This window comes from Haliaeetus albicilla, chromosome 1, assembly GCF_947461875.1.
Source record: "Haliaeetus albicilla chromosome 1, bHalAlb1.1, whole genome shotgun sequence".
In the NCBI taxonomy this organism is placed as follows: Eukaryota; Metazoa; Chordata; class Aves; order Accipitriformes; family Accipitridae; genus Haliaeetus; species Haliaeetus albicilla.
In genome coordinates, this window is record NC_091483.1 from 70,385,818 (window position 1) to 70,412,968 (window position 27,151).

At 39.4% G+C, this 27,151-nt stretch overlaps 1 protein-coding gene across 4 annotated transcripts; it reads right to left on the reverse strand.

Moving 5' to 3' along the window:
- Positions 1 to 17: 17 nt before the first annotated feature.
- Positions 18 to 13,083, reverse strand: ZNF518B (zinc finger protein 518B). 4 transcript variants are annotated; one of them, XM_069793506.1, is made up of 3 exons: positions 12,949 to 12,990; positions 12,189 to 12,368; positions 18 to 6,108 (listed from the first exon to the last, which is right to left on the reverse strand). In XM_069793506.1, exon 3 carries the CDS (start codon positions 5,898 to 5,900, stop codon positions 2,661 to 2,663), a length of 3,240 nt encoding a protein of 1,079 aa, XP_069649607.1. In that variant the 5' UTR covers positions 5,901 to 6,108; positions 12,189 to 12,368; positions 12,949 to 12,990; the 3' UTR covers positions 18 to 2,660. The 4 variants fall into 4 exon arrangements, with proteins under 4 accessions (XP_069649607.1, XP_069649600.1, XP_069649617.1 ...); XM_069793499.1 differs by lacking the exon at positions 12,189 to 12,368 and having other exon boundaries at positions 12,949 to 13,083; XM_069793516.1 differs by lacking the exon at positions 12,189 to 12,368 and having other exon boundaries at positions 12,945 to 13,057.
- Between the last annotated feature and the right edge of the window lie 14,068 nt (positions 13,084 to 27,151).

A 27,151-nucleotide genomic window follows, 5' to 3' on the forward strand; every position in this document is an offset into this window, starting at 1 on the left:
CATTCAAGCCCAAAACATGACATTCCAATCCAATTTATGACGTAGTATGTAGTGGCACAAACTAGCTCTAAAATAATTTAGCAGTTGGTTTTTACTTTCTTGCAAACTTTTTATTTCTCAATGCTGCATCAAAATGCAAGAGAACACTCATTATAATTTTTTCTCTCAAACCACTGAGACTGTTAAAATTGAAGGAAATTATTCTGACATGACATTATCTAATAATAAGAATGAAAATTAACAAAACAGAAGCTGCTAAGTAGAGTTTAGCAGAGCTCATTAAAAGGAAAAGAGGCATGACATAATCTGCTTTAAGAGTTTCATAGCCACCATACAATTTAACTTACAAAAGGTTTTCATGTTAAAAGAAAAAAAATATTTTCTAAATTAAACCCATGAAAAAAACACATCTTAACAATTTAGATAGCAGATTATGGCAGTGACATACAAAGCTTTGCAGATGTTTACTAAAACAGTAAACTTGCTTACAAAAGACAAGCATTACTAGTATAATTAAACCACCTAGAGTTTATAAAGCTGAGCAGCAACACTTCCCCCATCCCCCCCAGTACAGCTTTCATGGGGAATGTTCTAATTTTGCCAGTGACAATTATTATGAAGCAAATTCAAAACTATTTATTTAGTAGCTTCTACAGAAACAAAATTAATTTAAACAGTAACCTGGACTGAAGGAATTAAAACAAAGGAAGAATTTTAACCATGGGTTTTTTTTCTTATGTTAAGAATTTCAGTATTTATTGTATGTGATATGCCAGAATTTTAAAATGGAAGCTATTTTCACAACTGAAAATGCAAATAGTACTGTTAGGTTTGGCATCAAAGTATATGAAGTGAAAAAAACCCCGCTAGTGTACCCATCTAAAAAAATATAATTCCATTTGAATACAAAATGAGAACTGTCATTTCATTATTATTGACAAAACAGACAAAAAGAAGTTTGTTCCATGGAATAGGCTAGTCTGATAGAAATGATACAAAAATTTTCCATGTGTGTATGATGAAAAAGATCTGACTTAAAGCACCAACTATCTGAAGGATTTTAACACTGTATTGCAAAATGATGGGAAAGCAATGCTTTAAAATATTTACATTTCAATGCAGATACGATACACACTTTATCAAAACAATGTATAATTTGCTGGAGTATATAAAAAAATATTCCCAGCTTAAACTGTTTACAAAAATGCACCAGTGAAAAGAGTTAGGGACTACCAGTTTTTCAAAAGTAGTCCCAGTTCAAACATAGAACACACATCCAGCATTACTCAGTATTGATCTTCTTATCTGTAAAAATGTAAGATGTGATTTTAATTGTAAATATGTGCTTCAATATAATTCAGATTTTAAAATGATATAAAATTGACAAGATGAAGAAAAACATCTATTGTTCATGTACAAAAACATTAGACTTCAGTGTCATCCATCCCTCTTCACTAAAAACTTGAAATTTGGCCCTAATTTAGGAAAGTGTTTAAGCAACTGAGCAATGTTTACACTGCACTGAAGTCAGTAGATACATGTTAGATGTACACTGTAACTAGGCACATGCTTGTATGAATTTAGGCCTACAAAAAATATATTCTAACATCTAAAATCTTAAGAAGAATGAAAGATTGCACTGAAAATCTGGTTCAACACTGTCAATGTAAAAGCTGTGCAGCATGGTTTTTCATTTTGAAAAATCTTCATCTCTAGCAAGTTCCCCCTGTAAATAAGCATTAACTCACTAACTAGAGTTCTAACGAAATGCCCAATTCTGCAAACGTGTTTCTATCAGGCTACACACACATGGTGTGAGGGTTTACATTTGGCTATTACATCCTTAGATTTCAGAACAGCCTTGACACTATAGAGAGGAAAGCTTCTCTCTCCTATTGCTCCAAGTCTGATGATGTCTCCGGCTCTGCCTGTCCCAAACAAAGATGGTACAGAAAGCTGACAGTGTTCTGCTAGCTCACATCTACGGAATACAGGCTAGGTAAAGACTAAGTACTAAACAAAATTTAACTTTTTAGTGCTATCTGACCTAGTGGGAATAACTCTGATCCCACAGATTCCTTGTTTACACCCTTGTATCTCCTCTGAAGTCAGCAGAATTGGTTTTGTTTCGCTGAAACAGTACTTGCATTTAAGTTTTACTTTTTATGCATGGTGCTTAACTTGCCACTAAAACCTATGATACACACTTGCTGTCCACAGAGGATCAAAGGTGCTTTTTAGTACACATATGCTCACTCTCTGAACCACCACGCTGTAATAAAGCAAACTAAACCCTGTTAAATTTACAAAGATCTCATTGTCTAAGATTTTAATCCATACAGACCTACCACAAACCAGTTACAGCACAGTATCCTAGCACAGAGAATGGTTAACTAGAAAGATGTTTGCATAGCAAATCTTTTTCAAATTTCTCCTATGGAACAGATGAAGTTGACCTCCAATACAAATTTCAAACATAAGAGTGCAAAGTAGTGCTTAATCCTCACTATCGGTTTCTCTGTATCTTTTTAACTCTGCTCTCCTTCCACTTCACTAACAGTAGAGACCTTTTGGCAAAATAAAGCAGTTATTTCAATCGTCCCTTCCAAGCAAGTTAGTGGCACTCGTTAAAAATAAGAGGGGAAACCTCCCCTAGTCTCTCAATGCTTTTTTGCTGGAAGAGAAAGAACATCCCAACCCTTGGTTGCCTCTATCAAGTGCCTCTGTCCATGACTTATCCATTCTTCTTGGTCCATATATACTCTTCCACAAAACCAACACTTAAACAGACACTGAAGTGTTTCAGCCGGTGAAGTTTCCACCACCTGGTAGTTGTTTTTATGGGTCTTTTTAAGTTTCATTTTTAGCATACTCTGCTTTTTTGCTTGGTTTCCTGTCTCAACATTCTGAAGAGTAAGACGCTTTCGGTAACGTTTGACACCAAGACAACTACTTGTCCTTTCTGACAGGACTACTTTCAGGACTTGACCTTTATACTTGTTGATAGTCTTCATGACATTAATTATCTCTGGTGAGTCAACATCAGGATGGTTTAGTACCACAACTGGCTGGTTACGACGAGGGCATTTTATCAACTGATTCGTTCTCAAAGGGACAAGCCGAAGACGTCTCGCCGTCAACAGATATGACATGTCAGAACTCGAACTGGTTTCTGACTGAGTTCTTGTTTTCCTCTTAGGAAGTTCCCTGAAGCTTGCTTGTTTTGCCTTATTTTTGGGACCTAGCTGACTTTTTGAATAGTGTTTGCTTTGCTTACTCACATCACTGCTTTTCTGAAACAGTACACCAGTTTGTTTGCTATTATTTTTAACACTTGCCTCTCGCTTTGGTCTTTGCCTGAGTGATACACTTCGGGACTCAGCAATCAGTTCACTCCGATTAGGCAAACATGGCAAATTACTGCTAAGTGTCTCAGAAACACTGATGGGAACCGGGCGAGGCAGAAACATTTCATTGCAATACATAGAAGGCTCTGATGTTTCGCTCCTGTTTTCTGTTCCGTTTGAGTTTTGACTGCTAGTAGCATTCAGTACTCTCAGCATTGTCCCTTTAGGGATAAACACTGGAGTAGCAACATGGGAATTTTTAGTTACCCTGCTTTTAGATGTTCTTGCAAATGTAAGCAACTGATCTTTACTGTGTTCTTCGCTACTAATCACACTGTTTCTACCATGCACTTGAGGCAAAGATGTAGACTGTTCAACTTCAGTGGCAGGAACAACTCTCTCACAGCTTGCTGAATTTTCTTGAGGGAAAAGCACCTTTTTACTAGAAGCTTGACATCTCAAAGGCATGGATTTCATGTTAGATTCAGCAGCAGACATGAGCTGAGCAATCTTTCTACAGAGCAATGTTGCTGACCTCTTATTGCATGTTGTGTTGTCCCATCTGACACCCTCTGGAACGTTTTCAGCCCCACCGCTAAGAGAAAATACAGACGAAATAACAGGTCCCTCAAAAGCGCTGCCTTTATTTTCCATCTTCTGCAGTTCTAATGATTCCAGAAGACGACTGTTCTTTTGACTATTGGTTTCAGCTCTCTTTACTTTGCTAAAGCCAAAAGTCATGTTCTTGCAAGGTGGAGTTTTAGTGACATTAAAGTTTTTTCCTGCTTCAGAAGATGTTACAGATTTTTTATCAAAACCCTTACCAGCTAAATGTGTTTCTGTAGAGCTGACTGGCAGACTCCTACATTCGTTGTCATCCCTCTTTAGAGGCAATGTATCCTTTTGTTCAAGGACTGCAGAAGAAGAATTTTTGCTCTTCTGAGCAGCCTCTACTGAAATGTTCTTGGAACTTTTATCTTCAGAAATAGCAGCATATTTTGGATGGGGTATATCCACACCTTCTTCATAACAATACAAGTCATAATGTAAGTTATTTTTTCCATCTACTTCCCACCTTGAGGATTTAAGATTATTTTTTTCAGTAGTATTCATCACCAGAGACGGAGAACAAAGTTCTATAACACCTGAATGGACATCAATACCTTTCACCAAATGAAAGCATAATTTTGATGCATCTTCCCTCTGTACAGATACAGAGTTACAGTCTGAGAGTTGAGAATCAGAAAAACAAAGACATTCAGAATTCTTGTCATATGTACTATCCAAATTAAGCTGGTTACTAACACTGGATAATTTGTCTACATTCACTTCCATGGTTAGTAACTCATTCTGAGACATAGACGATGGTTTTTTTCCTTCTGCAGATCGTTCTATACCTTGATTCTCAAGTTGCTCTTCGGCACCATTCACAGGTTTGTACGTTGCTTCTTTCATAGGAATTAGTTTAAGAACCAGCTGTTGTGCACCATTCACTATTTTAATCTCTACTATCTGAGCTAAACAGTTAGAAGGAACTACAAGTTCAGACGGTGCAATTACTGTTAAAGGCATCCCAGGTTGTAAAGGCTCCATTTTTGGAGAATAAACCTCAACTTCCACACTTTGATTCTCACATACACTTATTTCAGATGCCTCCAATATTGTTTTATCCTGGACTGATGCTGTGTTTACGCTACATTCTACATCATGAGACGAATAGACCGTTTTAGTTGCTTTACCTGGAATCTCACAAACCACACTTGCAGATGAATTTGAGAGTTCATTCTGAAAAGGAATTTTATCATATTTCTGCTTCTCATATAAAGTGCTTGGACTCGGCTTCTTTTGCTTGTGGTTTATGGTGGTATTTGACAGCCGTTTTGTGGGTGTTTCATGTACTCTTCTCGTATGTTTTACTATATAGTCATGTCTAACAGCACCATATTCACAGTATTCACACTGATACGGAAAAGTTCCAGTGTGTTTCACCAAATGTCTCTGGAATTCTCCTTTGGTGTAGGATACGTAACTGCAGTGGGAACAAATAAATTTAATTTCTTCATGTTGACCTATATGCTTTTTATACTGCAAAGGATCCTTTGTTGAAAATCTACATTTATCACAATAGTATTTACCTGGCAGAAAGTTTTTAACTTTAAATGCTTTCTGGGTTTTACTTGGGGATTTTTTTTCACTTTTTTCAAAGTCTACAGCATTAGCACCCTCAGGAACAAAATGAAAAGCTGGTGGTGTAATATGACTGCACTTCTTGCAGATGAAATTTTTGTCTTCAGTCCACCCAAGCTTCTTATGCTTTTCTATATCTTGCATTGAAATTTTCTGAACGTTTCTGCATTTTATGCAGCTTATCAGTGACAACTTACTGTTCTCAGCCTCAGTCCCTTGGTAACAGCAGTTTTGGTCATCATCCCCTTTTGATGGATTTGTTTTATCCTCAGAAGATTGCTTCGGGGATGTAGTTAAGGAATTATTTTTATCATTAACTTGGCCAGGGTACAATCTTGGTAAAAGTTCCCTCATTTTCAACTGCATTTCAGAAGACGTGACTCTGCATCAGTTTTGTCAAACACAGTAGCAGCAAACAGAATATTTTCTTGATATTAGTCTTGTGTATGCTGCTTATCAATCAATCCTTCAGGCCACCAATCTGCAGAATATACACGTTGGAGGAAATGGTGCTCAAGCAACTGCATCCATATTATATTCCATGTTCTTAATTTTATTCAATCAACTTGCAGCACTAAAGAATAAAAAGCAGAAGATTAAGTCAGTTATGATTCACTGATCACTAAAATACAATGAACTAAGAATTGAACTATTAGTGGACTACAGCTGAATTACAGAGTCCAAGTCTACTGTGAATATACCACTGATTGTATTCTGCACATATAACCATTAACTCTAAGCAAAACATACCAAATCAAATAATCTTTTAACATTTGCTCTTATTCAAAATGTTCATAAATTCATAAAATTATCTGCTATGCATCAAAACCTAAAGAGTTCATGCTATTTCTTCCATGTCATGAAAAATTTTACATTTAAGAAATGTATTTAAAAGCCTAACAAGAAAGATACTTGGTAACAAAACTGAGCAGCAGAATATGATTTTGGTTCATATACAGCCCTTAACTCAGGAAAAGATATTATGAAACACTGCAAGTGCCACTCAGTTGTGAATCCCAGCAGGAAAAAGGACAGTGACTACAATGGTTACGAGAAACACATAACGATGAGTTTGTTTTTAAATATAAGGATTTTTAAGTTAGCATGGAAATTCTTGAAGTACAGAAGGAAGTTCTTTTCTAATCAGTGCCAATGTTTCAGATCCAAGGAGTCTTGAACACTAATTCGCAACAAGATGCGGTTTATATTTCACATGTTCTCAAAGTAATAGAGTCAAAACAATCTGTGGCTGCAAAATTAATTACTTTCACTTCTATTAATATCACAGTGTAATCACTTCTATGTAAGTGGACAAGCATATAAATAATTCACTCCATCCTGATAATACAGAAAGTGTCAATCAAAATAAAAAATGCAACAGAAGGCAGAAGGCAAACAGTAATATCAGTGTAAAACCACCATGTTAACTTCTGCAGTATGTTTGGCCCCACAGGTTCCAGCGCTCTTACTGTCTCTTTTCTATATTTAACATGCACAAGATCTCAGCCTTTAAGCTTTTGCCAAGACTATGAGACCACTCTTATTTGGAAAATAAACAACTAAATTAGCCTTTTGAGACATACATAAAACAAAGTCCAAAGCTAACAGCAACAAGTAAAATCTACTTGACATCTTTCTTACTCAAACATTCTTACTTACAGGCATACTGTTGCACAGATCTGCATTCATGTATAGACCCTATTTCATAAGGTTACTTTTAGATTCCTTTAGATTTCAATATATCCTACAGAAGGCTTCTGCTTCTGAAATCCAATTCCTCTCCAAGTCTATCCACAGAGAGCAGGGCCTGATTTAGGCTCCAAAAGCTCAGTGCCGAGATCACCTAGGTAGCATCCTATTACAATAATCCTACATGAATGAGGAAAACTTTACCCAAGGTACATCTCCACATTGGCTTGACAAGAGTAAGCATCTGATCCAGAAAGTTTTTCTTGCATCTCCCTGTGCTCCATCTGCCAATATCCCTAACTGCTACAGGAATGCTGCCCTAAAGATGGGGCTCTGCAAAGAACAATATACTGATATAACCTCAAACAACAGTAAAAGTTAGAAAAATGGTTAGGGACAATATAATGGGCTTTTCACTCCTTAGCAGATGGATGGCTGCACACCAGTAAAATTCCTCAGTAAGTAGTTCTTCGGACTGTAGTAATCTCATCTCATTGCAATGCAGACAACTGCACAACCCTGTGTGAAAAACCTCTATACCCCGATGTGAAAAACAAATCAACGGCAGTTTCCCAGGAAGGAGGAAAGTATACATGACTACTGCATCATGATCTTAAGATTTTTTTTTTTAAGCATTTCTAATGTTGGTAACATTATGCCCTCTATTATCCAGATTCTAAAGAGGAAAGAAAAACAAATATTTATGGTAGTCTCAGATGGACTATTCTCCCCCTGCTAATATCACTTCTTAGACTTAAGATGAACCTTGTTGACACACAAGTGTGATGGTAGGCCTATGTCCAGGAGATCCACTATTTTATTTCAGGAGAAAGGTAATAAGAGATCTTGATAAGCTCAAGATCCAGACCAAAGATGCTTTGAAGATTTCTATACAACTTTAAGAAAGAACTAAAATTGCATTTGAAATTAATTTAGATCGGTATTTGCTTTTTGCTGTTAACAGCTATCCATTGATACTGAAACTGCTCTCCATATGAGCTGACCAAAAGACAAGCATAGAGCACTTTATGCCATTGACATCCTTGACCACAAAAAACAGTATTAAAAACACAGTGTGTTTTCTTATTTTTTTTTTTTTTTAACACTGTAAACGCCACCTTACGGGACAACATGAAAAAAGGATCCACCACCTTTAAAGAGCAAGAAAGTACAAGAAACATACTGTCAAATGTTTTAAGAATGCTTCAATCTACCAGGCAGATCTGGGCTGCTCAGTCCAAGAGGACACTAGAAAAATTTGACAGAGATGATTCAAAGAACAGGCTTTTAATCCTTCTGAACTTTCCTAACTCAAAAATCCTTATATATGAAAGTAAAAAAAAAAAAAAAGGTATATAACCCCAAAACCAAGCTGTCATTCAGACCTGTGACAAATACCATGTTGACAGAATCCAGGTTTCCCTAATTACTGCAACTGCATTTCAGACCTGCAGTGGGTTGATCCTAGCCAGCAGCCAAGCAGCCACTTGCTGGCTCCCCACCACTCCCTGAGTAGGAAGGGGAATGAACTGGAGAAAGTGCAAGAAAGCTTATGGGTTGGGACAAAGGCAGTTTAATAGGTGAAGCAAAGAGGTGGGGAGGTGATGCACCTTCCACAAGCAGACCGATGCCCAGCCAGTCTCCAAGCAACAGCCACCTTGGAAGCCAACCCCTCTCTCCCCTTCTTCTTCCTCTACTTCCAGTTTTCATTGCTGAGCATGACATTATATGGCATGGACTATCTCCTTAACTGATTCTGACCAGCCGTCCCAGCAGTGTGCCCTCCCAATCTCTTGCCCACCCCATGCCTACTCACTGCAGCGGAGGCAGAGGGGGTGGGGGGGAGAAAACCTTGACATTGTGCAAACACTGTTCAGCAACAATCAAAACACTGGTGAATTAACACTGTTTTAGCCACAGATCCAAAACACAGCACCATACAGGCTGCTATGAAGAAATTTAACTCCATCCCAGCCAGACCCAGTACAGGGTGAAAAAGAACTGAATAACCAGGTGATACTGAAGTGACACTGCTATTGTCTCCCTGGCTATTTTTGCACCAGTCTTTCCTGAATGCTAAATAGTTAACAAGAAAAGTTTTGATGCAAACAGGCCTGCTTTATCATTATTTTGGATAAAACAAGTCCCAAAGTACATTGTAATTTCATTCTAATATTTGAAAAAATGATTTGCTTTTCCTGATTACTTCAGAAAAACAAGACCAATGTACACAGAGAGGTGGTGCAATCCAGCATCCACTCACTCCATACCAGGAAAGGGGTGGGCGGGGGGGTGGTATGGGGGGAGGAAGGGGGGGGGGGGGGAATATGCTTCAGAAAATTTTAATTAAAAGATACATACTCGATTTTTCAAGTTACAAATACAGAGCACAGAGACCAATCCAAAGACATTGTTAAAGGAAGACCTGAAAGTCTACAAGGAGCCTGAATGGCAAACACAAGAACAGGATAGATGAAGAATGGAATAAGAGATACTAGGAGTGTTAATATCAATTCCAGTCCCTGTCTTTACAGGAATGGATTCAGGAAAAGTTTGTAAAAATACTTTGAAATACAGTAAGGTACCTGAATTAGGAGAAATTGAAAAAAAATTTAGAGGCCCTAGTTTTGAAAAAGATTGGAAGCAGAAACCTGGAGGTACATGGAAAAATAACAACAGAAGGAAGATAAACCAAACTTTCTCATCCACTCCTTCTACCAAACACCTGCAATTCAGTGACATTTAAAAGGAGGGCATTTAATAAAAGGAAATACTCCAGCCTTTCACATAACACTAGTATATCTTGGACCCTGCTGCTCAAGACACAGAGATCAATAGATGCGCAGGAGTCAAAAGGCATTCTAAACAGTGGGTATCACATTTACATAAAGGTTAAAAAACAAAGACCAATTAAAAACAAGAAAAATAGGCAAAAACATCATCTGCAGCCTGACTATGCCAAATTCATCCAGTACAAGTTTTTTTGCACTGCGGTAGATTACAGACCACTGATGTGGCCACTGTCAGACAGGAATTGCCAGTGTCTTCCCATTATTCTATAATCCTGAAATTTCCATTTACTTAAGATACATTAATACTTCATTCATCTTTTCAAAGAAAAGTATTTCTTTTCCAGTGTTTTAGATCCCTTTTTCATCTCAAATTATATGCTGCTATCAATGAAATGTATGTGACAAGCAGCATGCATTTATTGTATGTGATCAAATAAGTAGGACCTTACTTCAGCAAAGCACCCACCTCTCATACACTAAATTCAAAGACTGCATCCAAGAATCAAGGCCTGCTTTGGTACTGAAAAGCTCATACAAGTAATCTGTTAACTGAAAAGCTTAAACAGAATTGGAAGACACTGTGCATCACTACATCAAGAAAATACAGTGTGTAAAATCTGAGTCTCTGTGAAAAACTTAATCTCTGTGTAAGCTTAAAATTACCTTGTTTGTATTTTACAATTATATATATGCCATAGTCAATCAACAATAAATGGATAGTATATCTCTGTCAAGTAGAGCTAACTGTTCTACTGATCCAGCTACATAGCCACAATTATCAGTCATTAATTTTAGGCCTAATGACTAGGAAAGATCCAAAGTGCTTCACTCAAGTATAACATATTATACTAATAAAAAGAATTGATTTTGTACTAAAAACAAACTGTTCAAATACACCAAAGAAATTTCATCTACAAATATTTCTTCTTAAAAAGACATTTTGTTTCACAATAACAGCTAATCACACAGGCATAACACTTTTTAAATCTGAAATTCACATGAAGTTTTTCCATCAGCATGAATAAGGAATGTCAGTGCAGAGAATTAAGAAGAGCAAAGACCATGCACCAAGTTTTCAGAGCTTACTTTTATTATACAATATACAGGTATTTCACTCTACAGAAAAAATTTAATTACATTCAAAATTTTTACTATTTATGATATAGTTATGAAAAATATGGATTAAAAGTAAATCACTATTTTTAGAACGCATAGGTGAAAAACTGTCCAATTTATCGACATTTATTGACATTGTAGGAAGTCACGTACATATATGGACTATAGAGTATCCTACAGAAATGGAGGTCTGCTTCTCTGTGGCTCTAGGACTGAGGCCTACCTTTATTTGTATCTGAAAGACACACATTTCTAACATATCATTCAATTGCTTGGCGGTCTTCTTGCAATAAGCTAAGCAAGGCATTCTCAAATAACTACTGTATCAAAAGCAGTATTTTAGAGAATGCTCAGAGATGTTTATACAGTTGTTTATCATTAGATGTATGATCAACTTCTAAAATTATGGTGCACATTTCATCATTTCACACAATTTACAACCATTTTCAAAATCATCCTCTATATCCAAAGCATACCGACTAGCATTTAGCACTACCTTACTCTAAGCTTTAAGGCCTGTAAGCAATAAAGCAAGTATGGCACTGAAGAAAATGGGAGAGGAGGGGGAAAGTCCCATTAAAAACACATATCCCTCCGTGCCCAGTTCTCAAAACACTCACATAGATGCTAAAATTCACTTCTACATATTTAATTCCTGCTAAAATTAGCCACATACTATCTGTACGTGCAATGAAAGGGCCTTGGCTGTAACCATTTACTGTAGAAACAATGCAGAACAGAATGCTAGCAAAATCCCATAAAAGAAAATTAGGCTTTTTTATAATAAACCAAACTTTTTTTATTAAACATGTATTTCAGGACACTTCGGCTACATCTATGGTAACACTGGGTCATTTACTTAGAAGAAATCCAAATCATTTTATACGTCTAAATTATGTTTAGTGTCCAGTGTAATACTTTTTTATGATCGATTCTCTTGCAACAAAACTGAATGTAGGATTTAATTAAACGACTCTTATGCCCAAACACTCTGAAGAACACAATTTACGTACAAAACACAGGATGATCTATTTTGCTCAGTAATAAAGTTACTAACCCGAAAGCTTCTTTTCTTCGGGAAGAAGACCAAGATGACAAACCTGGACAACAGCTTTACAGCCCAGGCGAGTCTAAAGCAGTCTGATGGCGCCCACGCGACAGCAGCGCCCGCCAGCCAACACCAAAAAATCCCATCTTCTTGGGCATCCAGCCCACCCACGCAGAAGTGTTGCCGCCCCTCCGGGAAAAAAGAGACCTCCCTCGCTCAGGGCCCGTCTCCGGAGGCCGAGCCCCGCCGCTGCCCGGGCGAAGGCGGCCGTGCGGCCGCCGGACCCTCCGCAGGCCGCCCAGACCTTCGCCCGCCGCCGCCGCCTCCACCGCCGCCGCCGCCGGGGAGGCGGCTCCGCCCGCGCCACGGCGCAGTGCCGCCGCCGGCCCGCAGGGGGCAGCACCGCGCGGGCCCGCCGGGCCGCGGCCCGCGCTCGCCGCTGGGACCCCCGGCCCGGCCCGGCCCGGCCCCCCCTCCTCCTCCTCCTCCTCCTCCTCCTCCTCCGCCGGCGGGCAGGGCGGCAGCTGGCCGGCGACAGCCGCCGTGCTGGGCCGGCTGGCAGGGGCCGACGGCAGGGGAGCCTCACCTGCGCTCGGAGGAGGAGGACGAGGAGGGAAAAAAAAACAAACCAAAAAACACAAAAGGACTGCCTCCCTCGGGGCAGACCCCGCAGCCGCCACCTCGTCTCCAGAGGCAGAAAAAAGGCAGCGCCGGTCCTCGTCCTTCCCGGCCGGCGGCTCCCGCCCCCCCTCCGCCCTGAGGTACTTACCTCAGCGACGGCGAAGGCGAGCCCCCCTCCGCCGCCGCCTCAGCACGGCCCACCGCGGCAGCGGAACTGACCTCAGCGGCCGCTGCGGCGCCGCGCCGCCCCATTGGCCAGCGCCGCGCCGCTGCTCCCGCCGGCGGCGCCGTGTAGAGCTCTACTGTAGGCGCCCGGGGGGCGGCGGCGGCGGCGCAGGCGCCCTGCGCGGCGCGGCCCGGCCCGGCGCCCCGCGGGGGAGGCCCCGGCGCGGAGGTGACGCCTGGGGGAGCCCCGGGGGGCGCAGCCCGCACCCGCGTGGGGAACGAAGGCGGGCTGGTGTTGGAGCACCTGCAAGATGGCGGGCGAGGGTATTGAAGAAGGTGCGCCCTCAGGTTGTTGCCTGCCTGCCGGCCGTCAAGGATTCTGACAGGACAACAGGCCGAAGGAAGAGCTGCTGTTCCCAGTAATCTCTCTACGTGCCCCCCGATACCACCGTGATTTATTAGCGCGTGGTGTGGGCACGCGTTTCACAGGGATTGCTCAGTTACGTAGCACGTCATCGTGTGTTTTCAGATGCCTCCTATAAAATCCAAATTTCTCGTGAAATAAACTCTTCTTGGTCAAATTTGAAGGGAGAAAAAAGGATTTTAACTGCCAGCATCTTGCTCTCTAAAAGTACCTTTGACATCACTGCAGTATCTAACCACGCTGCTTAAAAAGGAAACCAGATTTAACATGGGGCCCAAAGTTTTTCCAGGTGGCACCTTGAGCTTTTTGGTAGATGACTTCAAAGTTAAACTCTGTTTTGCCGATTGTTCTGTTAGCATGGATTCTGTGTGATAAGAGGAACCACGAGTAAGTTGCATCTTCCGATCAGTTCTGTACTTGAGTGATCGGAAACAGGGCTTGACCTATCCTTACCATTGTCTAGACATGAACATGGATCTTCAGGGATCTTGGATTTTGGGATAGCCTCTTTGGGTCACAAAAAAAAAGGAAAGAGAAAGCTAAAGCTATCAGGGAACTTTGGGGAAAAAGAATCCTCTCAACTATGAATTTTTTAGTTCTAAAATGAGAGGTTGCTGTCAGAGTCTGTTACATCTCTTGATCAGCAGTATAAAAAAACACTGTTAATGGCGGAGTTTGGAATACCGTAGTTTACTGAAGATTTTTAAAACTTGTTAAGAAGGTCTTCTGGCTGATAGAGCCTGTTGGGATTTCTAGAAGGCTTTTGACAAACACTGTCAAAGAAACCAATCAGTAATGGCATAAGACCAAATGTCTTAGAATGCATAACTGGTTAAAGATGGAGCACAGGGGGTGGGAGTGAGTGTGTGGTAGTTGTCATACAGAGGTCACAGGTGCACTGTGTAGCAGTCTCTGCTGGGACCTGTTCAACATACAAGTGACTCAGAAAAGGAGCTGGGCACTCAAGTGGCAGCCTTCTGATGATACCAAGCTATTCAGGGTCTTACGGACAAAAGCCCACTGAAGATCTGCAGGAGGACCTTATGAGACTGAGTAACTAGGTAGTAGAATGGCAGATTACATTTTGAGTAGATAAAAGTGATGCGCAGTGGGGAAGAACATCCTAACTTCAAATATAAAATGATGAGCTCCAAGCTGACTAGTACTGTGCAGGAGGAAAATCTTGGAATTACAGTACATTTCGGTGAAAATCTCACTTCAGTGCTTAATAGACTTCAGAAAAACAAGCTGTATGCTGAGATTTGAAAAGGAACAGAGAGCAAAGCACCCTTATGCTACTGTGTAAATTCATGATTTGACCACGTCTTGAAAGCTGTTTGTGGTTCTGAGTTTCCTCAGCTCAGGAAAGACAGAATAGTAGTGGAAAAGTTTCAATGAAAGGTAAAAAGGATGAGCAAAGGTACTTTGCTCTCAGCTTTCATGTAAGGAACAACGAAGTAAGCTTCTCTCTGAAAAAAAAGATGACTACTGATATAACAAAGGGCTAAAAATCATGAGTATGCATTGTAATATAAACCATTACATGTGGGAGTTGTGTATGTGGATCCCATGAAAGCCACCAGGGACAATTTGCACTTAACTGACTTGTGTCAGCTACTCTGCAAAGGTGATCATGCGGTGTTAAGAAAATTCACTTCCCTAACTATTATATCAATCACTCTTTATAATATTAAAGTCTATTAACTTTGTTAATATATATTAGTTCACATTACACACTGCAATGTAATGAGGCAGTGGAATTTTACTGGAGTCTTTGGTATTGTTCATGCTCAACTAAAACAAACTAAAGGCCAGCCCAGCCCTGGAAATAAGGACTTTGCTTCGTGGAAGCATAGAGCTGTCCACGAAGGATAAAGGACACCCATAGGCAACCCAGATAAAGCCAGCATCCTAGCCCCTCTAATACGTCTTTGAAACCCTCCCGGTGTCATCTGGCATCATAGATAAGTAACTCTAGCAAGACTGACTTCAGGGATATCTGGATCAATAGATAAGCAGCAAGAATGCTGCAGAAATACAGTTACTTTGCAAAGTTTTACTATGATTAGTAATCAGTAGTGTGGGTCTTAGTAATTAGTCAAATCGTGTGGTATCTGAATGGTTGAAGTGTGTAAGAACCCTGTCTAAAATCACATTCAGCGTGACCCAGTTTGTCTGGGACACCTCATGCACACAAATAAATACTTACCCTTGTAATTCTATACTTTGTTTCCTAGCCTCTCTCAGTCCACATGGGCCAGTTGCAAATATTTGTTAACAGTGATCCACACTTAGCAGATCGTTTTCTTCAAAACCAGGAAAAAAATAGAAACTTTCCTAAAATAAAAGATTATATTCTGTAAGACGAGTAATAATTCAATAAATAGTTTTCTGGTGAAAGTGTGTTTTTTCAGCTCATCTATCTGTATCTGAAACAGTCCAGAGTGCAATAAATATACTTCCTATCGGTAAAATGGAATCAGTTATCTGATACACAACACTGATTAAGCACTTTCACCACTCTTAGATATGTGTAGCTAGCCTGCTCTGAAGTTAGAAAGGCAATTGCCTGTAACAAATGCAAAGAGATTATTCAGTATTTAAATAAGGCCAGACTAAACAATATCATCCAGAGGAGGCTTTGTTATGGAAAGGTTGAGAGTCAATTTGCATCTTCCTCAGTGTTTTCCAGCTACATAAATTCAGTCCCTTCCCTGCATTTTCTGCCTTTGCATTCAAAGGTATTCCATGTTGTCTCCACAGAGATGGGTCAGATCAGATCAGAGCTCCTCTTTCTCACTTAGTCTCCAGCCCTGAACCTATTTAGACTACCAGAGAGGGAGTAATTCTGCTGCAATTACCACCTTACCACTCGCCTGCCATTTGCCAGTCCTCTTTAGTGACCTCTGAATTCCCAGCTCTGGCAAGGTCTTTTATTCCTTCTCAGTTTGTCCTGTGACTCACCCACCCCGCAGTGCTAGTTAGGCACTTGTGAGCATCCTTGATAAGGACCCTGAAGGAAGGGTCATCACTTAGTAATGGCAAGTGTTGTTACCTAGGTAGGAGATGCTGGTGGTAACGCTACTAATTGGCAAATAGAAGCAGCATCCAAACAAGTAGCCTATTTTACTTCATAGCGGGTCTTCGTTTCTACAGCAAAGACACAATGCCTTTACTGCATCCTTTGTAGCATTGCTATCCCCTGTGAGACTGGTCCTGTCATGTGCTGTGGGACACCCACATACCAGAAATTCACCACAACTCCTCTGCTGCTGCTGTTTGTCCTGCTGTCAGCCTGCATATTTTTCCACCCTCTAACAAGATTATCTGTCATGAAATGCTGACCATGGCTTCTGGAGCCATGAGAGCCACAGGGAGACAGTTCCTGCTGTAGAGCTTCAGCTTTGCAGCTCAACTGCAAAACTGTGAAACAGCTGTGTTTGGAGAAGGGTCAGGAGGAAGGAGAATAAAGAGGGTGAGTAAATGGGCTACAAGATAAATCGGCTGCTCTCGGAGCTTTTCTTGGAACAGTTTTGCTTTGTGCATTCCTAAATTCACAAGCCCTCCCCCAAAAGTAAGAAAGCAACGTACTGGAAAACCTGCGAAAACGAGCAGTGATAACCCAAGATGAAAATGAAATAAAGCACTTTTTGGCGACACACAGAATTTCTCTCTGAGACATTGCAGTACCCTCACATAACAGCTTCTATCCCCCTTCAGAACACTATCATAACTATAGTCAGGTGGATATGGTTTTTCACTCTATAGGCTGCAATAATACAATAGCGCTGTCTGTTGAGCTCTGGGAAAGCAGAGGGAAGAGCTTCTTTTGGGTATATATTCTGTGAATACACTTTGTAGATCTCAATTCTGTTGAGTGGAACATTTTGGCTTCCAGGATGAAAATACACTACTTTGTAAGCATTCAGAGCGCTTGGAAAAGAAAAATGCAATCTTTGTTTTCTGAAATGTGCAAGCACAAACTGCGTAGAATGATAATACTCAGGATTTAAAAATAGCAGCAAAAGAAGTTTCAATTCTGAAGGTTTCCCAGCCCCTGATAATGCAGGCTTGGACTGGAGACTGAAGGAACCAGCTTAGTTATTGCTCTGCATTTCTGCAGCTGATCGTAATGCTGTATGATACATTCCCGCTTCAAGTGGCTAAGCAAAGTGCATAAATTACATGATACATTCTAGAGCTTTCTTTAGATACAGGTTGCCGCTAATTACCAGAGTGCTCCCTCCTGCTATTTTGTTTGATTGGAGGGCATTAGGACTATTAAGAAGTGTCAAGAGGGTAATTTTACATTCTGACTTTAATTTCTGCATCTGTATTTTTAAAAGCGTTACATGGCTATAGGGTGCTCAGATTTTGCTGCACCGAGCATACGACTACTGGTTCTCTATTGCTCTCTAGTGGCCAACGTGTAACCCTACTGCTACACTCTCTAAAGATTGCCTTCCTGTTTTGTTATCAGACTGTACTGCTGTACCATCATAAACTCGTCCGCAGACTTTCACCTTCAGTTTAAGGAAATTTACACTTCGAGCCTTGGGGACGAAAAAATGCAAGCCTCTTGCATTTTTCTATCTTCTCTTGCCCCAACATTTCTAATCTTTCCACCCACATCCTTATTTGTCAGTGACCTCGCTAACTCACAGTTACCTCTTTTCTCCGCCCCCAAACATACACAGACAAAGCCTCGTTCCCCTGTTCCTGAGCTACGTGGCAGTGCCTCATTCTGCCTCTCGCCAAGCAAAACATGTTTTGATGGGCTAGTAGCAAGCAAGGCAGAACAGCTACTAGTTAGATTAATTTAGCTGTTGCTTCTCCAGCAAATGACCAGGTTTTACAGTCTTACAGGGAACTCATTCTCATGTAAACCTCTACTCATTTATCAAATTGTTTAATTTTGGAAAAAAATCTAAGCATGAGGGTGAAGGTTGTGGGCTGTGTGATCACATAAGCCTTTTTCCCTTGGGGAATCCGGTTAACAGGTGAAAGTTAAAGGCAAAGAAGAGAGAAGCCAGTCGAGAGTATGGTCAGGGCACAGACTGAAACGACGTTCTGAATTACTGGAGACGGGAGCTTCTGCAACAGCTTTTCAACAGACAGACTGGGCAATCATTAATTTGGAGGTAACTTGGGCACTTTTGTGAAGGGCAGCACGCAATGATTACCTGCAAGAAAGAGACCAAAGCTGAGCCAGAGCCCCTTCTAGCAAGGCTGCTGTCAGCTGGCACTTCTCCAGTGGCAGCCCCCAGGAAGGAAGCCAACAGGTGGCTGGGGAGGGGGGGGATCCCAGTGCACCCCACAGCTTCCTAAAGGAGAATGGGGAGGAAATACGAAGTGAGTGAAAGCAAAAATTAAAAGTAGGTCAACTAGATTAAAAACACACACAGTTAAAAGTGACCAGTTCTCTCTCACCACTTATTTTTGTGGCTTGAAGATATGCCTGAAAAACATTTGAAACTACCTTAGGATAGAATAACAGTCTTAGTCAAGCAAAAAAAAATGTGTTCATGGTAAAGATGTATCCTGTAAACTGATACAGTAAGAGAAATCTGGAATAGTCTTGCATTGTACACAGAAATTAGAAAAATAGCACTTAGCCAGATATCATTAACATGTCCTAATACTCTTTTCTCTCTTTTCATATACAGTCTGCAGGTTCAATAAAACACCAACAATATAGTATATTTTAAGTGGGGTAAATACTCTGCTAGGTATTTGTTTCACTGCCAAATATATGCACATGCAGTAACACAATCCATTACTACTGTATAGTGGCATAATCTGGTAAAAACAAACCTTTCGGTAATCCTGTTCCAACATCTCAGGAACACCCAGTGCTTTCCTAGGAATCACTGCCATCAACACTGGCTCCTCAGGCTTAATTTATCTGTTTCAGATCCTCCGGAGGACTGTTCATACAAGGAAAAATATACCTGTCTGGGAGAAATAGGAGAGGCTTTCCACACAGTGATGAGCAAACAAGTGGTAAAATCAGTGTAGGTGTTCTCTTATCTGTATTAGTGCTAGCTGCTGCGTGATAACAAAACTACATACCTTTTTCTTTAGAAATTAACTGTTTTCATACTTTTGTGAAAGCAGATTTGCCCCACTGCAGTAGGGGCCTCATTCTGCTGACTTACCAAAACTTCAAAGGTGCCTTACACTTCTCTTTTAAGTATTGTAACTATTAGAAGAGCTTTTTCAGATAATTAGCCATTCTGTGAAGCTTCTCTTTTGTCATCTATGAGGAAATTAAAGACAGGTGGAAGATCATCCCTGTTAAATCTATACATATTTAAATCCTGTTAAAGCTATAGAGGTCTTAAATGACAATTCTTTATTTAAAAGAATTTTACCTCATGACTTCTTATAAAAGGATCCTAGTTTCATATTAAAAAAATATTCAAAAGTACTATAAACACAGAAGAAGAGTGCTCAGTGTGTGCCTTTTTCTTTAGAATAAATGAAGGGCAAAAGAGGAGTTTGGGGCCATTTTTGGTTTTGTTTTTCTTTAATAGCTTAGAAATCCAGGTCATCATTATTGCTTGTGGTTTACTTTTGTATCTATGGGGTTTAATTCCTGAAGAAGTAAAGGTGATGAATTAATAGAATGAAATGTTTTTAGTAATTCTCTAGGTTCTAGAATTAGTAAATACGTGTTTCAGTCAAGCCTGAGAACTGCACATTCTTTCTCCTGCTCAACATCCCAAACCACTGGAGCTGCTCTGTCAGCACAGAGCACCGAGGATGGCATCAGGCAGGGCTGTGCTTTATGAAATACAAGCCCTTCAATACAACCCTGAGACATGATGTGATATCAAAACTGCCTCATTCTGGATCAAAATCACATTTAAGGGGCATCTTTTAATTTCTTATCTTAGAAACGGATAAGGAGATTAAAAGTTTATACAGTTTCTGGCTTACTTTTTTCCTGAACCTGTAGGTTGCTGAAAAGTATCTCAGACATCAAATAGTTAAGGGTGCCAACACTGCACCCATACAATTTAAGAAAGAAGAGTGTAGTTTTCAGGACAGTCTTCCTCCAGCAAGCCTACTACTGTAGAACTTATTCCCCATTTATCATTTGATGCAAAAGAGCCTGAATTTTAGAAAATGCTGCAGAATCACAGATTTTCCATACTTGAGACACATGGGGTTTTAAAGTTTCCTGCTGCTATGGCAACTTTAGCAATAAATGCATTTTAAATACCCCTTTGATGAGTCACAAGTGTCTATTAAACTCTCTTTGTGGTGAACTACCATTTCCATTCAAAGAGTCTCATTGCTCTTTTATAGTAATCATTCACTCTCCAATCTAATATTAAGGAAGAAAAAAGCAATGTTCCAGATTTGTACAGTCACAAAAGAAATCTTACCAAATTCCTTGATCATGGAATCATAGAATGGTTTGAGTTGGAAGGGACCTTAAAGATCATCTAGTTCTAGAACTTCAGACATAGTCCCAAGGGTAGTGAGAAGAAACATTGTGTCACATTACCAAACAGCTCCAAAACAGAGCCTCAAAAATCTTGGTTATTCACAAATCTGAAAAAACAATTTGTTGAGCATCAAATACAACATACTGAATACTATACATTCTGGGTTATCATCTCTACTGTTTATCAGAAATTAGATCTGATAAATACTATCACACTTGCTCCCTATACACTACAACTATAGGTATTTTTATTTTAAATGTGCCCAGAAGAGAAAGGTGGTAAACAATAAATTACTTTAGATAAGGCTAAAAAATAAGCTTTTTTTAGTATAACCACTTTCAGCCCCACGTACTTAAAGTTACTCTCTCCCCTTTGGAACTTTAAACCTCCTTTGTTCTATAGACAATCTCAAATGGCCAAACATAATTGGTGCTGTGCAAGACCTTGGATGAGTAATTGAGGGAGTCGGAGTCTCTTAGGCTTCAACATTTAGCTGCCTAACTCTAGTTTGATGGCACCAGTCTGGACAGTTCAGAGAACAACTCAAATTGGGAGGAGAACCATGCTGGCAGAATATTAGATACCCGGAGACTCCTGTTTGAGGACTGATATACCTCATTTCTTCTGCAGCTTTTACAAGCTACATTGGAAGGAAATAGACTTAAGCAGCTTATGATGAGGAGAGACCTAGCTATAAATGTATTCTGATATTTTATTACTTTTTTACGTATGTTTAGTCTTGTAATCATCACTGAAAAATTGTGCACAGTTGTAGAAAGGATTTCTGGTTTTAAATAAAAGTCAGTTAATTGACTTCGAACAGATAATGGATGCAGCTAATCTTTTGAATACACCTAATGAGCTTATTTGGCTTTTCAAAGTCAATTCGATGTCTCAACAGGCAACCTTAGTGATATTTTCAGTTGCAGTAAAAAATTTCATAAAACAATGAGGTTTGCAACAGGGAAATCTATAGTCACATTAGAATTCTAAGACTAGAATACATTTCCTAGCAGCTGCAAATTGGTGTTTTTTTCAAGAATGTAGTCTTCCATCTCCGTTCCTGGAAACTGTTCAACATAAAGGGAACCAACAATAAGATTCCAATGGAGACACTCTTTATGGTGTTACTTTACCGTAGTGCATTTTATTCTGCACTGATACTGCTAAAACATGGCCCTGAGTTAAAATTGATGAAATTCATTAAGTCCTTAAAGTGAACTATTCTTCTGCATAAAATCTTGAGTTTAGACTTCTAACTTTAAACAGCAGTCTTACCTTAGCAGCAAAGCACTAGTCTGGTTTCATGTTATTACTGAGAGTTTCTGGGAGTCCTGCCTAAAAAAAACCCTAAAACTGTACAGCAGTATTCAACAACCACAGATTTATTTAAATTACTATTTTTGGCTATTAAGAGTTCCAAAAATTGTTTACTTAAGGTCTTTCAGTGCTTATATATCTAAATGGCCCCAAGACCCCATCTATCTCTTTAGCTACCAACAGAACTTTAAAGCCCTTACCCAGCACACGTCACTGACTTACTTATTTAATAACACAAAATGCTATATTGTTTGCTAGTACCTTTAACTATAATTCTTCAGAACTAAAATTAAGAAGTGCAAATGATTCCTCCTTTTACATTCTGTCACCCAATTTTAGCAATATTAAATTTATTTCATTTATATTTCTATTTTCTTTATAACAAATGTCTATCAAGATGCTTCATAACACAATCAGAAACATCATGAGGTCTGTATTCAATTCTGTATTTAACAGTCAGTCATTAACTGATCAAAACAAAATATGGAAGTATGATCTGTTCTTTTTATGCTCAGAATTGGATTCCTTCCTCGCTGTCATCTTTATTCTAGGCTCCAAAGGCAGGATTCAAAATCCACTAAAGCTGATGGAAGTCTTTCCACCGATATTCAGTGGGCTTTGGTCAAGCTTCAGATGACCTAGATAATTATGTCAATGAACAAGCTGAAACTCATTGAATCTGCTTGTTTACAGAAGCAATGAAGTAGGTCAAAATTCTCATTTAATCTCACTGTACTGGATAGACCACTGATAAAACAGCACACTAGTAAAAGGCAGATTTTAAAAGAGACAGACCTGAAACAGCCCGCCATACAAGAGTCATTTAATTACCTTAGTTCTTTGATCTTAATTTCTCTTGGTACAACCTGCTACAAACTGAACATTTTAGAATTAACTTAAGAATGCTATTTCTGTTCCCCGTCTTTGTTTTCAATTACTTTTTATGTTGGCAAAATGGATGCACGCACACAATGTAGAGCGCAGTGCAAAGATCTGTAAGCTTGAAGGGAGTTTCACCCCATCAGTAAGACTGCGTGGTCCTCTCAGACCACCTGGGGAAATCCTTGCCTCCAGCTGCTTCTCTCTGCCCAACAGCCCAATGTCTTTGCGTTGCACTTTCTTCCCACTCACAGGCTTCTAGGTTTGAAGTCAGCAGGAACTGAACTGTCTCGGGTTTTTTTCTTACTACCCCAACATACACATGTCTTTCTTAGAAGTGGTTATATAACACAAAGTGACTTTTAAAAGGCATCACCAATGTTTGCTATGCTAGTGGCCACATCAGTTTTAATGTTCACAGGGTGAGTCTAAGCCTCCCCATGCAGAGGAAGAGACACCAAACTACAGGATAAGCACAGCGAACAGACGGCATGTGAGCAAAGCAAAGCTGAATATGAAGTAGGCATTGCATGGTGGGCACATCGGTTCTGAAACACAAAATAACAAAGGATGAAAAGAAAAGACAAGCTATTACCTTTGCAGACCGTTTCTAAAAGAAACCATAATTCTCACACATTCATAAACCTAGATGAGACTTCAGGTGAGAGCCCTCCTATGATAAACCATCACAGCTTTGTTGTCTCCAGAGCACTGGCCATTTACATTAGCTGTTAGCACAGAAAGGTGACCCAAAACTTAGGATGGTAAATTCCTCTGAGGGTCAGTACAGAAGCCTCATGTAGTTCTGGCTGATGTTCAACTCTAGGAATGTTATCATAACATTTGCAACTAGTAAATATGTTTGGTGGTCTATTCATAATCCCAGCATGATCTTCAATTTACACTATCTCTCATGAGAAAAAATACAAAAATTGTTAAGGACTCTGGTCCCTTCTTACAGCACACACACACAAATACTTCTACTGCAAATGTCACATCTGTCAGCACAAAAGGAGATACTAATTATTTCAGTGTCAATTACCAAGTATGTTTCTGTGTTTAGAATTCATGATAATTTATTCTAATTAAATTTTTAAGAATCTATACAAATCATTTGAAATTTCTATTTGCTCTTGTATCAGCTGTTATACAGATTGTAAGACATGCAAGAGAGGCTCTAGACATACTGCTGATTTTAGCAACTGAATGCTTGGATGCAAAATGAGCAAACTCACTGAAGCAGATGAATAAGCCTCTGCAGAACACCCACACATTACAATACTTTCCTCCATGCTACTGCAAGAACAGGAAGAGGAAAAAAAAACTCAATAGAAAACAAAATTAATTCTCCTGGGATTGTTTGAATCAATATTCTAAGTGGCCTGAAAGCATGAAAACTGTTAAATGGAAAAATATACAGGATTGATACTGCTGTACATCTCCACTGGAGTACTGCAAGTAGAGAAATGAGATATGGTCATAAAGAAATTTAAATCTATTCAAAAGCCTTTTTGCTGCCTCTTTTTCTTTAGCATATAATTGCACATACCACCTGAATCACATATAACATTGTTTCAGTGCACTGACTCTTATCTACCACCACAAGGACAAGAAATATTTCCTTTTTTCCTCTCTTCTCCCTATCCAAACATCACGGTTGTGCCTTCAAAATTGCCGATAGCCTTTTTCCCCAGAGAGGTGTCTTTAATGAATGTTTAGTAGGATTAGCAAGCAGTTAATGACAAATTTTGGTCAGAACAGAAGGTGTTTGTTGTGAAAGAAGACAGGACAAACAGAAAACACATTTGCTGCAGTTTCCAGCTCTGTGGCACTGACACAAGAGAGTCTTTTGCACAACAGAAGAGCATCTCTATCCTTAAGGGATTAAGTGCACAAGACAGGTAATGACAGAAGAATTAGTGACAATACAGAATGTTGTACAGGTCTGTGAGCTCTGAATTGCTTTATAGATGCCTAAATCTCAAAAAATATTGCAGCATGACCAAGTGCAGTTTGTCAGATGACAACATAAGTTTTGTAAAAAAACAGAATCCAGAAATTCAGGAAATTTCATACCCAGTGCATTCCACATGGAAAATACATGCTACTGAAGGAAAAGTGGATAGTTATGAAGGAATTCCAAGGAATGAGAAAAGCAAAGTGGAATCAAAATAGAGGGTGATAGATCTAACTTAACAGCAAAAAAAAAAAAAACTGATGAAAATTTCTTTGTGAGAAAAAGTATAAGGACATTTTATTTTTAAAAAAGAACTGCATATGGTCTAAGGTAGAAATCTTAGGACTGTCGTGTGTGAAGAAAACCTTATTGAATTAAAATATGTCTCTGAATAAAAAGAGGGGATATTAACCTTTTCTATTCAAATTAGGCATGGCTTTGAAGCAGAATTTAAATTGAGTAGTAGCCTGGAAGCTTTGATTTACATCAAATAATTGGATCTGTACTTCCAACATGCAAAGCAGGCAGCAGCTGAAAATGATCTGAAGCAAAACAAGATTTTCAAAATCATCACTGAATTATTGGTAACAAAGGTCAGGAGTATTGGGAACAAAACCAAGAGTGAGAAAAGTATTAAAGATCAGATGATTCACACAGGAAAACTTTATATATAAAATAATGGCCTCTCTGACTGCTACTATCATTCAGGGAAAAGATCTTTTCATTGGGGTTGAGAATTTTATTAAAATGTCAACTAAGTGCTCAAGTGCTCAGGTCAAACAAACAAATCAAATGCTAGAAATGACAAAGAAAGGAATAGAGAACAGAACTGGGAACATTTTTTTTTTCTCTGTATGAAATTTGTGTCACTGCACCTTGGGTATTCTGGGATGTTATGACTCTCCCATCCCAGGGACTAGAATGGGTTCAGAGAAGGGCAACAGGGATGATCAGGGTCTGCACCGGCTCTGTGAGGAACAAGTGCTGACATGAGAAAGAAACCACAGAGGAGGGAATACAATAGAGGCCTCTGCAGCCATTAGCAACACAGAGAATAAATAGAGGACAACTGTTTTTTACAATCCAAGAGACAGCGGTATCCTTCTCAAATAAAGCAAGCAGGCAGCAGATGCAGAACAAACCACAGGAGGTGATCTTCCACACAATGAGTAAATAAACTACAAAAATTCTAGTGATAGTGTCGTTCATTGTAAAGGTGTATATGGATTCAGTAAGTGATTGGGCAAATGCAAGAAGAAATTTCCACGGGGGTCTACGTAGAGGGACATCACTCTCAGAAAATTTCACTCCAATTACTGTTTTTGTACTCTGCACTAGGCATTTGCTGTTGGTTGCTACAGGTTGCTGGGTTAGAAGGACCTTTTGCCTAATGTGCCATTTTTATACTCTCGGGCTGCTGCAGTTATGTGCTTGTATCTTAAAAAAATTTAATTTGTATTGTGCATCAGGTTGATGCACAATACAAATGATCTTCCACCCTGTCAAAAAGAAAGGACAGGAGCAACAGAGAGCTGTTGCTAGGGATCAGTACACTATAATTAAAAAATAAGCTATTGATGGTGATTTTACCATTGAAAACAGCAGTAGGCATGTCTTAAGTAAGAGTAGGTTTGTTACCACAGGAGCAGAAGTTAAAAAGTGATATAATAAGATTGTAACTTAGAAGTCCAAAGGCATTTGGGGTTCTTTAGCTTGTGGGAATTCAAGTTACCCATCGATATTTGGCTCGGATTTCAGAAAAAAGCATAATTACTTCATAAATTTTATGTAATATGAATACCTGCTGTATAATTTTTTATATTATTCCTCCATAAAACAATTTTATAATCCACAAGAACTGATCCAAAGCTTGAGACGCTATGGTTGTGGACTTTGGATGTTAAAAATGGTGGAAGCTTAGAGTCAGAGACAAGAAGTACATTAATTAAGCATAGGAATGAACACCAGTGGTGTGAGTACTCTTTAGGAAAGTATGCTATGAATAAAGTGAGAAAAGCTCAGTGAGAAGGTCTGTCCAAAAGATCTCTTCAGATGTAGCAGTAAGATGACTGATGAGTGAGGACAGTTAAGACAAACCTCTCTGCCCTTGAAAGGTTCTCCAAGAAGACTTATAAAGACTGTAGTGATA